This window comes from Barbus barbus (assembly GCF_936440315.1).
Source record: "Barbus barbus genome assembly, chromosome: 11".
Taxonomy (NCBI): Eukaryota; Metazoa; Chordata; class Actinopteri; order Cypriniformes; family Cyprinidae; genus Barbus; species Barbus barbus.
The window spans coordinates 3692579-3709927 of NC_136739.1; the positions used below are offsets into that span (position 1 = coordinate 3692579).

General features: G+C 38.3%; 1 protein-coding gene across 1 annotated transcript in view; it reads right to left on the bottom strand.

Moving 5' to 3' along the window:
* LOC306876764 (beta-galactoside alpha-2,6-sialyltransferase 2) overlaps positions 1-17349 on the bottom strand; it is a 55213-nt gene that overhangs the window by 17097 nt on the left and 20767 nt on the right. The window contains exon 2 of the mRNA XM_079428166.1: positions 430-1410. Coding sequence (XP_079284292.1) covers positions 430-1339 — 910 coding nt within the window. The 5' untranslated portion in view covers positions 1340-1410. The remainder of the gene's footprint in view (positions 1-429; positions 1411-17349) is intronic.

A 17349-nucleotide genomic window follows, 5' to 3' on the forward strand; every position in this document is an offset into this window, starting at 1 on the left:
AATAAGCCTAAATGTAAACAAATAAAAAAATGCTTATATAATAATAAAACTAATAACTATTATTAATTTAAATAAAAATATGATTGATAATGTGCATGTTATATTTATATTCAAAATAATTACTACTTTGCATTCTTTTGCCCAATGTAATAATAATATAATAAATCATCATTATCATAACAATAATAATAATAATTATTATTAAATTAGGCAAAGATAATATTTAGCAAGCTGTCAATTGTGCTTTACACAAAACGAACAAAAACAAACATGCATCATACAATTAAGTAAAATTGTGCATGCATAACAATAAACCACTCAAATTTTCTGATAATTATTTTCAAGTTATTCATACAGCAATACAATTATTAAGGGTGTTGTAGATGGGTTTCCCAAATTAAAATCTTTCATTTTTCAACTTTAACTCACCAATCTCCTTGCCAAGTCCCGAGTGAAGCATGGCTCCAGCAGAGGTGACCACAGCGCAGGTCTGCAAGCCTGGCCCGTAGAGCTGGGTGAAAGGTAAGGCAGGTACAATCTTCTGCCAGCCTAAATTGGAGAAAGGCATCTCGGCCCCATCCAAAGTCCGAACCTTTTCGCCCTTCTTCAGCTCACACAACACCTGTCGGCCGCTCTGTTGAGCCTTCCGGTGCCCCCTGTAGGCCACGCCGTGTTTATTATTATTCAGATAGTCTTTCATAGCTCTCTGCAGGCGAGGACTGAGCATGCCCACGGACAAACTCCCTTTCCACATGCCGCGCACTACGGATTTTGACCTGGGAACGTAGTACTCATCCGGGTCAGAGTCTTCACGTATAGCCACTCGTTTAGTCTTCCTTCTCCTGCCCTCATCTCCCTCCTCCTCATCTTCCTCTTCTCCTCCCACCACCTCTTCATCCTGTTGAGGTGAATCCTGATTATACTCATGTCTCTCACGGTTGCGACTCACAGGGGCTGATCGGGAGCCCACGTCTTGGGTGCCGAATGCAGACCATGCTGCCAGGCTCTGAGGGTCGGGATAGGGGTAGGCCTCCTGGCTGAGCGGACTGGGCTGGGGGTCAGCGCTGGGGTTTTCCTCCTGGCTTTGTTCCTGTTGGGTGTTGCTGGAGGCAGGGGGGGGTGAGGAGGTAGCAAGCACCAAATGAGTGGCCATAATGGTGCGGGGGTTGCCCTGCAGCGAGGTCAGGCGGCGCGTGTCCGTGTAGGAGAGAGCGGCCGCTGAGTGCGGGTCATCCACTCGGGACTCCATGAAGTAGGATAGGAACGCCAGGAACAGCAGCACCCAGACCAGCATGAGGCCAAGGGCGATCCGCCGCCATTGTTTCAGACTGGACTTCATCTTTCAGAAGTCCTCTCGGCCCCGCACGCCGCTGCACTCCAGACCCAACTGGAGAAGGGTCAGCAGGAGGCCTACAACAGGACAGGAATGGTTAACCTCATATCCTCGTTCCACAATTTGAGCTACAGATCACTAACTTTGAAAATAAATGAATCATATGTTGACCTAATATTCTAAACACAAATTTACATTTTAATTTGATTTCCTACAAGATAAAGAAAATGAACACATTAACCTTAAAATGACTTAACTCTTGAATTAATTTGAGTTTCCACAATTGGATTAAACTGTATATTAAATTTCAAGAAAAACAAACTACATTCACTATTGTGAAAGTTATTTTTTGTAACTTATTTCAAAAAGTGAAACTTTCATGTATTCTAGATTCATTACACGTAAAGTAAAACATTACAAAAGGTTTTTTGTTTTAATATTGATTCGAGCTTACAGATCATGCAAGTCAAAAATCCAGTATCTCAAAATATTAGATTATTTCCTAAGATCAAACAAAAAAAGGATTTGCAAAACAGAAATGTTCAAGTTCTTTAAAGTATGTTCATTTATGCACTCAATCCTTGGCCGGGACTCCTTTAGCACAAACTCCAGCATCAGTGAGGAATGGCATGGAAGCGATCAGCCTGAGGCACTATTGAGTCTTCAGCTCGTCTGTATTGTTGGACTGACTGTTTCTCATCTTTCTCTTGAAAATATCCCATAGATCCCATATGGGGTTCAGGTCAGGCATGTTGGCTGGCCAATCAAGCACAGTAATATCATGGTCAGCAAACCACTTGGAAGTGGTTTTGGCACTGTGGGCAGGTGCTAAAGTCCTGCTGGAAAAGGAAATCAGCATCTCCATAAAGCTTGTCAGCAGAAGGAAGCATAAAGTGCTCCAAAATCTTCTGCTAAACAGCTGAATTTACTTTGTACTTGATAAAACACAATGGACCAACACCAGAAGATGTCACGGCACCACAAATTACCTCTGACTTCGGAAACTTCACACTGGACTTCAAGCAGCTTGGATTCTGTGCCTCTCCACTCTTCCTCCAGACTCCGGACCTTGATTTCCAAATAAAAAGCAAAATGTACTTTTATCTGAAAAGAGGACTTTGGACCACTGAGCAACAGTCCGGTTCCTTTTCTCCTTAGCCCAGGTAAGATGCTTCTGAAATCGTTTCGGTTTCAGAAGTGGCTTGATATCGCTTTTCCAGAAGACGTCTGAGCGCGGTGACTCTTGATGCACTGACTCCAGCTTCATTCCACTCCTTGAGAAGCTCTCCCCAAGTGTTTGAATCAGCTTTGCTTGACAGTATTCTCAAGCTTGCGGTCATAATTGCTTGTGCACCTTTTCCTACCCAATTTCTTCCTTACATTCAACTTTGCATTTAATATGCTTTGATACAGCACTCTGTGAACAGCCTTTCAAGGGGTCTTTCAGTGGTGACCTTCTGTGACTTACCCTCTTTGTGGAGGGTGTTAATGATTGTCTTCTGGACCATTGCCAAGTCAGCAGTCTTCCCCATTATTGTGGTTTCAAAGAACAAGGGTTACCCGGAATTTATACTTCAGGGATGGTCATTTAATGAAACTCAAATGTAAATATGCTAATATTTTGAGGTACTGGATTTTTGACTTTCATGAGCTGTAAGCTCGAATCAAAGTAAATAAATAATAATATAAAAAACCTTTGAAATGTTTTACTTTACATGTAATGAATCTAGAATATATGGAAGTTACACCCGTGCCGATATACAGCTATATCTCACATCTACTTGTGAGATATGGCTACTACTGTGATATTGCTTTTATCTTTTTTTATACATATTAATTGGGTCACATCGCAATGTTGGAAATATTTAATGTTTTAAACTATGAAGGTGAGCCTATATATAGTGCCCTCCAAAAGTATTGGAACAGTAAAAACAAAATTGCTCTGTTGGCTGTGGAGTCAAGACATTTACAAATATGATTAAAAGATGAATATGAGACAAAACTACAGAATGTCACATTTTATTATTGGGTGATTCAACACACAGATGTTTTACCAGTTAAGTAGTTCAGCACTTTTATAGTTTCATCCCTCTATCTGATGTGAGCATAAGTATTGGAACAGTTGCCTCACGGGTCTTTCTAAGTGACCAGCTGTGTCCTGTTGCATTAATTCTTCAGATATTAAAAACAGGGAATGTGTCGTATCAGTTATATCCCTTACTTCTGTGTTCTGAATCTTGCATTCGATGATGACACACACAAACCAGGATGAAGACGAGGGAGCTGACTTTGAGAGAAAAGCAAGCAATTTGGATGCTAAAAGAAAAGAGGAAGTCAGTTAGAGTTCTAGCAAAAACAAAGGGCATGGAGAAATCAAGAGTTTGGAAACCACCAGCGACACCAGCAACCAACAACGACCTGATCGGCTGAGAAAACAACAGTAGTTGATGACAGACAAATCATAAAAGCTGTAAAATGAATCCTAAAAGATGTGTCTGTAAAATCACCAACAACTTCCAGAAAGCTGGGGTGATTCTCTGACAATCTACTGTCCTCAGGAGACTTTGACACAGAATTACAGATGCTACACAGCAAGATGCAAACCTCTGACCAGCACCAAAAATAGAAAGGCAAGATTAGAATTTGCAAAAAAGCACAAAGGTGATCCAGAAGATTTTGGAACTGTGTTTATGGACCGATGAGACAAAGATGAACCTTTATCTAAGTGATGGGAGAGCAAATATGTGGAGAAAAAAAGGGAACTGCAATGATCCCAAGCATACAGCCTCATCTGTAAAGCATGGTGGAGGTGGTGTCATGGCATGGGCATGCATGGCTGCCTCTGGAACAGGCCCTCTCAACTTTACTGATGACTTAATGTATGATGACAGTAGCAGAATGAATTTGGAAGGGTACAAAACCATTTCACCTACCAATATTCAAGAAAATGCCACCAGATTCATTGGGAAGTGATTCATATTGCATCAGGACAATGACCCAAAACACCCTGCCAGTTCAGTCAAGGAATTTATAAGGGCAAAGAAATGGAAAGTCTTAGATTGCCCAAGTCAATCTCCAGATTTAAGTCCGATTGAACATGAATTTCACCAGCTGAAGAGGAGAGTAAAGGCAGAAACTCCCCAAAACAAGCAACAATTGGAATTGGCTGCATTAAAGGCTGCCAAAAGTATTTCAAAGGATGAGACCAAGAGTCCGGTGATGTCTATGGGTCACAGACTCACTGCTGTGATTGTGTGCAAGGGATCTGCAATTAAATAATAGCTTTTAATCTTTTATATCTGCCTTATGTTCAACGGTCTCAATACTTATGCTCACATTAATGAGTGGGATGAACTCAAAGTGCTGTTCTTTTTATTTGGTAAAACATGTATGTGTTGAAACGGCTAATAATAATAATAATAATAATAATAACAACATTCTGTTCATAGCATCATAGCATCCAAATTGCTTGCTTTTCTCTCAAAGTCAGCTCCCTCGTCTTCATCCTGGTTTGTGTGTGTCATCATCGAATGCAAGATTCAGAACACAGAAGTAAGGGATATAACTGATACGACACATTCCCTGCTTTTAATATCTGAAGAATTAATGCAACAGGACACAGCTGATCACTTAGAAAGACCCGTGAGGCAACTGCTCCAATACTTATGCTCACATCAGATAGAGGGATGAAACTATAAAAGTGCTGATCTTCTTATCTGGTAAAACATCTGTGTTGAATCAACCAATAATAAAATGTGACATTCTGTAGTTTTGTCTCATTCATCTTTTAATCATATTTGCAAATGTCTTGACTCCACAGCCAACAGAGATATTTTGTCTTTACTGTTCCAATACTTATGGAGGGCACTGTGTGTGTGTGTGTGTATACACACACACACACTTATATGTACAGTCATGGCCAAAAATATCGGCACCCTTGGTAAATATAATCAAAGGCGGCTGTGAAAATTAATCTGCATTGTTAATCCTTTTGATTTTATAAAAAAAAAAAAAAAAAAAAAAAAACACCCCACAAAAATCTAATCTTTCATTGGAGAATAAGAATTTAAAATGGGGTGAATATCATTATGAAAAATGTTTCTCAAATACATGTTGGACACAATTATTGGCACCCCTAGAAATTCTAAAATAGTAAAACATCTCTGAAGTATATTCCCATTCATATTCAAAATTGAGCACTCCAGGGCGATTATGAACATGAAATTATCCAGCCATGGCTTCCTGTTTCACAGAAATATAAATAAAAAGGGAAAACAAAGCCCACATTCCCTTAATCATCCATCACAATGAGAAAAACCAAATAATATATTTCCGATGTGCAGCAAAAGATAATTGAGCTTCACAAATTAGTGAAGTGGCTTTTAGAAAAGAACTACAGCAGTGAAAATTCCCATTTTTACCATCAGGGCAATAATTAAGAATCCAATCAACATAAAATATTACGAAACTGCCTGGAAGAGGACATGTGTCTATATCAGGTGTGTCCAATACTGCTCCTGGCGATCGACTGGCCTGCAAAGTTCAGCTCCAACTCTAATCAAACACACCTGCCTTTGATTTTCAAGCGATCCTGAAGACCTTAATTAGTTGCTTCGGGTGTGTTTGATTAGAGTTGGAGCTGAACTTTGCAGGCCAGTCGATCGCCAGGAACAGGATAGGGCACCCCTGGTCAATATAGTCCTAATGCACGGTGAGGAGGAGAGTTTGAGTGGCTAAAGACTCCAAGGACCACAGCTGGAGAACTGCAGAAAATAGTTGAGTCTCGGGGGCAGAAAACCTTAAAAAAAAAAAAAACAGCACCTACATCACATGTTGTTTGGGAGGGTTTCAAGAAAAATTATCCTAGCTCAAAACAAACACAAACCTCAAAAGCAACACAAAAATGGGTCACGGAGCACAAAACCATGCTTCTGCTGGCCATTCCAGTCCTCTGACCTGAACTCTATAGGAAATGAGTGAGGTGACCTGAAGAGAAGCACCACCAACATGGAGTCTGAAAGGGTCTGGAGTGATTCTGGATGAAGGAATGGTCTCTGATCTCTTGTCAGGTGTTCTCTAACCTCATCAGGCATTAGAGGAGAACATTTAGAGCTGTTAAACTGGCAAATGGAGGTTTCAAAAAGTATTGAATAAAAGGATGCCGTTAATTGTGGCCAATGTGTATTAGAGAAAAACAGTTATTTCATAATGATATTTCCCCCCATTTTAAATTCTTATCCAATGAAAGGTTAGATGTGATTTTTAAAAAAATAAAAGATCAAAAGGATTAACAATGTAGATTAATTTTCACAGCTGCCTTTGATCATATTTACCAAGGGTGCCGATATTTTTAGCCATGACACACATACACCCCCCCCCCCCCCCATCGTAATCTATACCCATTCAAATGTTGTTATATTTATAAACATTGTTTTGTATCTGATGGAGCAGAGCCATACTGAGTGACTGGTGAGAAAAAAAAATATATATTCTGAGGGAGAAGAAACAACAACAACAACGTTTACCTGGTACATAAACTTATTTCTATCACTTTAGAGCCAGTTTAGTCCCATGCATTAAACAAACAAATGGCCCACATATTCATCACGATTTAATACAGTTATAAAGTTATAGTTGCTAACTATTGTACAACAATAACTGTTCTTGGGAGAGTAATTTCTCATGATTTCAAATATCTAATAAATCACAGTTTAGTTTAAAGTATGCACTTGACAAGCTGCATAGGAACATATACAGTAACCTAGACAGTAATCATTTCTGTCAAAAACAGGAAAGACATTCTCTCATGACAGCTCTCTCTTTGTACGTCCCTCTGATACCACTCAAGATACACCATTAGTTACCTGTATCGTTTCACTAGTCTCTGTCTGCAGATCTCAATTTAGACATGAAAACACCTTCAGTCATAATACACTTTCCACTGTCTAAAAAAAGAAAAGTAACTAGAACGGAAACCACTGTCATGCATATTTATCAGTCAGAAAAACAGTTAAGATTTATGTAATCAAATTAATAAACTGAATTTGAATACACAACCTGGTTTATATATAATAATAAAAAAAAAACTAAATTAATATTGCTTTTCACACATCTAGCCATATTTTAACCATGTTATTACTATTTAAATTGAATAAATGTAATTTTCAAAGTGAACAGATTTATGCCGATTCCATTTAAATAAATGCACTTTTGAATAAAATCAAAGAGATGTAAATAGGTAATAAAACTGTTATGATTGTAATGCAGAAGTCTTACCGGTTTCTTGCCCATTTCATTAATTCCAACTTCCAACAGAAATCATAGAATCTCTATGATTCTATTTCTATGATCCAATCATAGAAACTCCCAAAATGTAGATTTAAAAAAAAAAAAAAAAAAAAAAAAAAAGTACCTGGCCTCCTTCAGCTGGTCATCACAAAAACCAGCTGAAAAAAAACACTTTTTTTCCCCCCGATGAATGTGATGACACTCAAGAAGCTTCTAACCAAACGAGACTTTGAAAGAGACTTCATGGGTCTCTTCCATTGAACAAACACTCACAGACTGGACATGTGGTTTTGGTTTTGTTATGTGCACTTTTGCCAGGAAGGTCTAGTTTGAAAGAGGAAGTGAAGTGGATTCCCCAACTTCAGTACACTACAGTGCTGGCTGTGACAATAACACGCTGCCGGTGTGGCAGGACAAAACAAATCCTCAGAGGCCATCTCAGCGAAACATCCAGACTCTTCATCCAACAACAGATCAGTGGATTAATGAATCTAAAACCCTTGCTTTTAAAAGGAGATACATTTGTCCAATAACTGACAGACTAACAGTAATGAAGTTTGGGCTCTTGCTACAGCAATCAGAACAGTGCTTGTGAACAATTTCTATCATTCTTCAACAAAACATTCTGCTGTGGGACTTCGAATGGTCTACGCTGAGCAAAGCTTCCATTATGCAGGATTCACAGGGTTATTTGCGAGGTGTAGTGTTGAGGTTAAAGGACAGTGTCTTGTGTATTTCTCAGAATGCTTAAAAAAAAAAAAAAAAAAGGCTCAAACTGCAGGACGTTGAGAAATAGATTTTGTGCACACATGATATTTATAATCAGTTCAGACTGACTTCATACTCAGAAAACGGATTTATCCATAACGATATGTATCCCAAATCTGGAATTATTCTCACATGTGGAGACTGACAAACTAGCCGACCAACTGGTATAACATGGTAGAAACACACGACAACACGCTTCCTGTGCTTTAGACTTACTTCTCTCTTTTGCTCATTCACACACAAATGGAAGAGAATGTGTTCACAGCAAGGCATAACCAAGTCATAGCTGTATAAGAACACCAGAAATGAAAAAGAAAGAGACCAACATGAAGCACAGTTTTGAATTGACATTATAATGTAATCCACAAATACTACTACAAAGGTACAGGTATAATTTAAAAGTTAGGCCATGTGTTTTTAGACCCTTTTTACTAGGTGATGTGCACTACGGCTAATTTGACGTCGTTTAAACCCCCCCCCAAAAAATAACAATAAAAGTGCGTGTCTATATAACAGCCTACACTTGAAATACTTAATCTTTGAATCACAGTCAAATCTCTCAATGAATTCGGCTAAAAATAGGTCACGATTATGCCGTATGCTTGCCTTATCCTCATTTAATTTTAGGCGGTCGTTAAACAGAAAAAAAAAAAAAAAAAAAAAAAAAAAAGGAAGAGCACACTCAAACCAGTGCATAACTTATTTATTCAGATCGGCTGGAGCGATGCAGAAATGGAAAATCAATCATAGACTGACAGAATTCTTCATTTTCATATAACATTAGCCAACATATTAAAACAAGTAAAAAAAAACAATAAAAATGGTTGGAGTCCAAAGATATACAAGTTTGCAATTCTAGGCTTTCAAGCTTTAGGGGGGTTCAGACTTTTATCTGAATATGAGATATTGAGAAAATAATAGTTTCAAGTTGACTACATGATCATTTCCTTATTAGAAGTTACACATAAGCCATAACACAGGATATGGTTTGGGTTGATACAAAAAAAAAGTCTTGCAAAAGAGCGTGTAACAGACATGGTCTGCTTAACAGCAGAAATCTACATAAAACCTCAAGTGCAAGTCAATACGACTAGGCCAAGACATGGTAAAAGAAGCGAATAGACAGAAATAGAGAGGCCGTACAAATAGAGGGAAGGACATAACAAGGGGCAACGGCAGTGAAAGAGCGGAGAGAAGCGTGGGAGTTACACGGCACATCCATTACATTATTCATTAGACTCAAGACCCATCAAACCGGGTGACTTCCCAGAGCTCTTTCAGGTCATTATGCAAGCCACTCTCACACACACACTAAAACGCACAAGCAAAAACAAACACACACACACACACACCTTATTCCCTAGAAACATCAGCAGTGGCTTCGGACAAATTAATATCATGTGTAGAAGTATTACAGCACCCATTCTGGACCTGCACTGCAGTTTAGCGTGAAAAACCACAGCTTCATTAGCTGCACCGGTTTCATTTCACCGCTTTAAACAGGTGTCAGACTAAACATCACTGGAATATAGGCCTTTACTTTCTCTTTAAAGCAAATAAATACTAATTTCCAAATTTCCCTGTATTTTTATTTCAGGAATATACATCCAGTACATAAACACCACACACACACACAAAAAAAAGTGTATATATGTATATTCAAATTTGATATAACTACAGAAGTATGACTGATCTAAACCGGCATAGCTTGACATTTGAGCTTGAACACATCGAATAGAACACGCTATAAACATGTTTGTCCACAGAATCACAAAGTAGACTAAGCAAATCAATGAGTGAATTACCCACTGCTTTAAAACCTCTATTGGACATGATTCAAGTTAGACGCACATGGTTTGCTCCGCCCAGGAGTTAACTGATGTTAACTAAACTTACAGTTAATACAGGTTTATGCTAAATGACTAGAACCTTTTCTTCCACAGAAATCAGAGAGCGAGAGCACATCGCACTTCTGGCGGTCCCACAGAAATCTGTTAGACCATTTTATTCTCCCACGCTGACAAACCCACAAGCGTTTCATCAATTTCACCAAAGACAACGTTTGCACTCGAGGCTTGTTCTGTCCTTGTGGAGGGCAATCAATATACAAGACGAGAAGCAAAAGTGAGAACAGAAGAGATAAAGGGATTTCTGAGAAGACAACCTTCAGACTGCCGGTCTCAATTCAGTCCGTCTCTGGGTGACCCTGTTTCACGTTTACAGTGCTCTCCATTATGGATGACCAGACAAGTGCCCTCTGAAAGCTTCCCCGCCGCAGTGCAGGGTTGAGGGGAAATCAACACAGAGGTCATTTGACTGCATGTACATGTAGAGCGGATTGATGAGCAAACACATGCTCACTGCTACACACTGAACCCATTAACCTGAACCCTTCATCTACACTGCTAATGCACTCCGGTAACCCAATCCACCACCAGACATTTCTACAGTCGCGCAAGATTCTTTAGACGTCACCAAATCCAGTGTCTTCTTCAAAAGCGCAGCCATGGCATTAACCCGAGCCATGCAGTCCGGCTACAACCTCTCCAACACTGGTGGAGAAAGAAATCTCACCTGCGCCTCTGATCTGGCGTCCATTTAGCACTGCACAAATGCACATGAGCTGTACAAATGTGCTGCCTTCACCCAGCTGGAAAAATGTCTTAAATAAACCAACACAGATTTCACCAGCAACCAGAAATAAAGCCACCATCTGGACCATGTCCCTGAGAAAGAACAGAGACAGGCAGAGGAAAGGACAAAGATGACAGCACAGAAGGAAGGTGTTGAAGAGAGGTTCCTCTGAATCACTGGTGTGTGGGCAACTAACTAACTAACTAACTAACTCAGTCATGCTATTTTGCAGTGCTGAATAAACTGGAAAAATGGCACATTGTGTCATAGATGCACACACAGAGCGAGCTGAAGTTTAAATTAAAGCATTTTGCATTAAATGCTTCAAAGACCCTCATAAGCATAAAATTTCACGTGGGTTGCCATGTCAGGTGCTTTGACAGATTGGTTTTGCAGTCTAATGGAGTGAGATGTTTCTTCTAGCACATAACTGTAGCTCATTTCACAAAACAGTAAGTCACAGAAAAACGTCTTGACAGAGCGAGCAAGTGCTCATGCACATCAAGCAAACGGAATGCAACAATGTCCAACGCTAACAGTGCAGCAGGTCAACGAAATTCTCATTACAATCAAATATTTGTTGTTGGATGAGAGTAATGATGAGAAAAACAAAATGACAGTAATATGTTCAAAGGAGGGAATGTTCCGAAGGTGTGAATCTACAAAAAAAAACAAAAAAAAAAAAAACAAAATTAAACCAACTAATCATGAAATCTTCAGTTATAAATCCACATGCACTACTGTAAGATTCTATAATAAAAAAAAAAAAAAAAGGAAAAACAGTAAACTGTATATTCTGAAATATTTTTCTTCAAGATGTGATGTTATGATCAAACATTTGCATTAAAATTGCGTAAAACTGTGGAAACGTGAAACAATTTATTTCAAGATTCTGAGGAATATCATTTTTTTGAAAAAGCATAAATTAAATAGAAATATTTTGCAACATTACAAATGTCTTCACTATTGCTTTTTATTTACTGCTTCCTTGCTAAAATATTAACACTCCAGTGTTATTTTAGTATCATTTCACTAATATTTTTCATATTTTTATTATATTTGCTTTATTGTAATTAAAAATGATCAAAATGCACAACAAAAATTATGAAAAAAAAAAAAAACTATTATTATTAGTTTTATTTTAGTTAACACTTATTTTATTCCAAGTAACAAATATGTTCTTTATGGTTTTACTTTTAGGAAACTATAATAATCCCGATACATGCACACAAAAATAAGAAAATCTAAATTATCCAAAATAGTGACTTTATTTAGATGCATTAATTAGGCACACTAATGGATTGTTAAGAGCCGTTTGTTGGAGCTCAGGCACACATAAACAGCCACTAGTGGCTCAAAACTGAAACCATTAATGGAAGAGGAAAATGGGAATGGAAGACAAATGTGTGGCGTGAAAGCACTCGTTTGAAATGATGGGAAAAGGCCAGCTTGTAAAAGTTCTGGTTGAATTCACACCTCCCTTAGCAACAAGCCCCGTTCCCACACGTCCATTATTCATAGATTTCGGTCTGATGCCTCTCCAAATGTTTAACGGAATAATCTACGTAATCTAACAGAATAAAATAAACTCTGACGGGGAGATGAGTTTCTGGGATGTTGGCAGGCTTTCGTAAATGCCAAGCACCTTTAATTTAGACCCTGTCATGCACTTTAAAGTAAGATAAAGAATAATTTCTTCACACGTATGCTTAAAGGCTGCGTGCTGGAGGACGTTCAGAAGGATATTGCTCTTCATCCATTTTGTCACAGGATTGTGAAGCATCCATTTAAATAGCTAATGTGCGAGCCTAGCCGGCACACATCACAGGACGCTTCAGAAATGGAGGATACGGGCTGCCAGGGGCGTAAACATCCTATTTGCTTTTATAAGGTAATTAGAAAGCACTTTCTGAAGGTATGAGACCACGAGCAATCTGATTATATAACAATACCTGGATGCATTGTTTTAAAAGGATGTCGACCTTGAGAAATGAGCATCCAGATGAAATGTAATGGATCTCATTTGGACCGAGATGCCTTGCGTATTTACTATGTAATGGATCTCATTTGGACGGCACCACTTTACGAGATGGCATACTTCTTTACAGGCAGGCAATTCTACCCGCACAAGAACAAAACGTATAACAGGGAAATAACTGGGTTCACGACAGAAGGAAAATGTTTTAACACATACTCATGCATCTGATCGGTCTAGACTTTGTGAAAAGTGTTTCAAAAGCAGCAAGCGTTTATAACATGACAGACATTTATCTTTGCAGATGGCTTTATGAAAACAATGAAAGATTTCAGAAAACCAGAGAAAGTCAAATCTGATGTTTGCAAACGTGATGCACAATTTCACCAACTGTGTGTAGCCTATACTAACGAAAACGAGTGGGTGGGTGGATGTGCAGAGGTCTGATAAAATACAGCTGATTGCCATATTGACTTTGCTTAAGTTTCAAAAGTAGCAATAGTAACAACTTTGAAGATAGTTGCGATCTATTTCAGTTTTTTTTTTTCCTCTCTAATCTGTTTGTACACTCTATTACAATAAAACACCATAAACACAGATTAATGTATATGTGCAATGTTAGATATATATATATATATATATATATAGTATAATGTTAGAGTGCATATTTCAGCTTATCTTCTATCGCTTATCTGTTTGAAAGAGCAGCCAGCAAGACATTTGTAAATAAGAAAAATATGCATACATTATAAAATAGAAATATTTAAAATTTAGTGTACTTTTTGTATTATTCGATCAAATCATTTTGCATGTAAATGTCTCCTATCCCTTCATTAAAGAGAAACAAAGTTCATTCGATGCAAAGTTGTTTCTATGTGCTTCTAAATTAACTTAGGACTATATGTGCTCATTTGGAAAAGTAAGCATCAAGCCCTGCATCTAAACCACTGAGAATCCAGAAGATAATTGTACAGCATATTTTTTTAGGAGTTTTAAATATTCATAACTTTACATGATAACTCTCCCATAAACATTGCTAAGTCAGGGTCAAAAGGGGTATGTAAAAGCCAGCTTCTTCTGGACATTTCAAAGTCACATTAAATGTGACTTAACAGCAGATCACTTAAGTGCAGTAAAAAAAAAAAACATGTTGCAGCACACAACCTACAGTAGCAATCACGTCTGATGTGCACAGGATATGATTTGGCACATACAAAAATTTATTATTTATATACATAAATTAACTATAAAAAAGGCACCCAGTGAGAAAGATTAAAAGTTTTTAATTTAGGCTATATGGTACTTGTCTACCAAAAAAAAAAAAAAAAAAAAAAAAAACTACATACAATTAAAAATAAAACAAATGTTTTAATCAGTGCAACTGCGTTCTGTGTTGTGACTGATCTTCAAAAGGACAAATGTCCAAAGTTTAAAATTTAAATAAACAGCTTTTGCTGGTGGTTTTAAATAAAAGTAAAATGTTCATTTAAATACATATTTACATACATCTACACATTAAATAACCACCTTGCCATGTACTATGTCAAATTATTATTTTCAGTTAAGCTGGGAACGGAGAGTTAAATAATAACTGCATATCTTTTAATATTTAAAATAATTACCACTTGTCATTTGATCTCAAAACGATGTAGTATGTATGCCAGACCAGTATGTAGTGCTGTAATTCTGCCAAAGGGATACACTAAAAACAGAGGAGACGACTTGGACTATGCGCATAAACCGTGCGAACTGTAGAAAAAACAAACATGGAACAATACATTTATTAATCTGTGTTAGTTAATAAAAAGACAATTGTTCAGTGTTTTTTCGTGTTATTGGTGCGTGACGTAGCGGTGTCTGACCAGGGGCGAGAAGTGGGGTGATGACATCATTTCACAAAATATACGGATTGGCTGTACATACAAAAGCACAAGGGTGTCGTTTTCAGATTCATCCTCTCTGGGATCCGGTTTCACTCTCCCAAAACGCCAGATCCGTCTGGACAAAACGCTTATACGATACAAAATGTTTTGCATATATAGCCAATCGTGTGGTCAGGCTAATCATCAAAATAATTATATAACAGTGACTTGGGCTGAGTGAAACAATGAAATGAGCAGGACATCAATGCAGAGGTCTTTGCTTGACATGTTGCAGCACTAAAGGAGCAACACTTTCATTAGAGAGCTGTAATTCATACAGCGTATTGATCCGTCTGCAGTTTATGACGGAAACACGAGCGCCTTCAAATCAGAGTCAAAATGAGCGATTCAATACCTCAGCGGAAAAAGGGAAAAGAGGGCTGAAGAGAACCTGAGAGAAAATAAAATCAATCCAGAAACTAATGCCTAATTAAAGAAGTAGTTTGACGAAAATCGTCATAATTTACTCCCACGTGTTTTTCCAAAACCGGTAAAACTCTTGCTTTTTCGTACAATGAAAGTGAATGAGGACCGGAGCTCTCAAGCAAGACTTTCAGACATTCAGGTCACCATTCACTTCGATTATTATGGAAAAGAGCAGCATGAACATTCTTCAAAACATCTCCTTTTGTGTTCCACGGAAGAATACACGGGTTGAAAGTCTTGCAGGGGAGTAAAATGACAAATTAGATATTTAGGTCAAAGAACTCCTTTGAGCCAAGATGAGAGTTCATCTTTTCTTTTGTTTGAGTAATCACCTACATATAAAAGGATGAGGAGGAGCACAATCACGCTGCTATTGAATCTCCAACCACATGCTCCCCTCTCTCCCGAGGCCCTGTGGAACATGAGAGCAGACTCATATCTGCACACAGTGTCACTCAAGACCACTCGAATGAGGAATGATTCATGTTCATACGTAACTCAACACCATAAAAAGAGAAGGAAAAAACAATAACTTGATAACAAAAAGCACCACTGTTAATGCTTTTTGATGTTTGTCTTGCAGGTGTGTTAGTGCCGTGGAGTGGAATGTTTAAGTTGTGGTGCCTCCCAACAAATTCGATTATATACACTCTCTCACACACACACACACACACACACACACACACACACACACACACACACACACACACACACACACACTGCTCCTAACCTCTGCTGCAGCTGATCCAGAGAGCCTCACAGGCCCTGGGAAAAGAGGGCAGGACAGGACCCCTATGAAGTCGAGTCAAAGGGGCTTTAAACACCGAACATGGACAGCTGTGAAGCGTTCCGCTCCCATTCCTCTCTTGTTTCTCCTCTATCTGTCTGAGAGTGAGGGATCTCTGGTTTCAGCACTATTTTTGATCAGGACTAAATCACATTGGAATAAGTCTGGCTCTGCTCTGCTTCTGATCCTCATATTGAACCTGAACAGAAGCCTGAACAGGAAGGGCTGCTATAATCCACATAAAAAGCAGTGTGACCTAAAGGTTGGCAGTAACACTAGAACGCTGACATCTGAACATACTGAGCTGTTCCAAAACCTAAAGAACATTAAAGGCAACATTAAAGACATCCTATGCATTATCATGAGGTAAAGACTGAGAAAAAAAAAAAAACCTTAAAGGGATAGTTCACCTAAAACTGAAAGTTCTGTCATTATTAGTCATTTAATCTAGGGCTGGGCGATATATCGAATGCGATGATCATGCGTATCTCGTTAGTAAAGCCGGTTCCATGATTAGTAGTAAATCTCCATCACCTGCTTTCAAATGGAGTGGCATTTAATACACCGAGCCGTAGATCACTGACAAGCTACGCAATATCGCGTTCATTATCGAAGGTGACACAGTAGAGCGGTCGTGATTTGTCGATTATAGTCGACTATTCGATTTTTTTAAATCGTCGACATTTTGCTTGCGTCGACTAACCGAAGTGGCGCCTTTCACGGACGAGAATCCATAAAACACATTATTAGACTGTTTTCCAAGGCTGCATGATATATTAAACCCATTTAAAAATAATTAAGCATAATTGTGAATTCACAAACACTATGATTTTATTAAATAATAATATGCGATGCAGTTCTAATACCGTATATGCGCTTTATTTACATGCGTGTGGGTTACGTACGTGTGTCTCACAGCCGTTCACAGTAGTTCCACAGAAACTTATTTACATGTGTGGAGCGTCTCAAACTCCATCTCTGCGTGTTGTGGTGCGTTTGGGTTAATTATAATGTTCATTTGGGAACGCAACGTGCACCATTTCAACAGATTGGTAAGGTAAATAATTTAGAAATCTATGCAAACACAGGAGAATACATTGCGGTTTCAAGATAAAAGCTCAAACCAGTTTTGATGTCCACATATTCATATAATTACAGTGGCTATAGCATTTCTGTCCTAAAGAAGTGGCCAAATATGAAAGATTAAGTGGATATT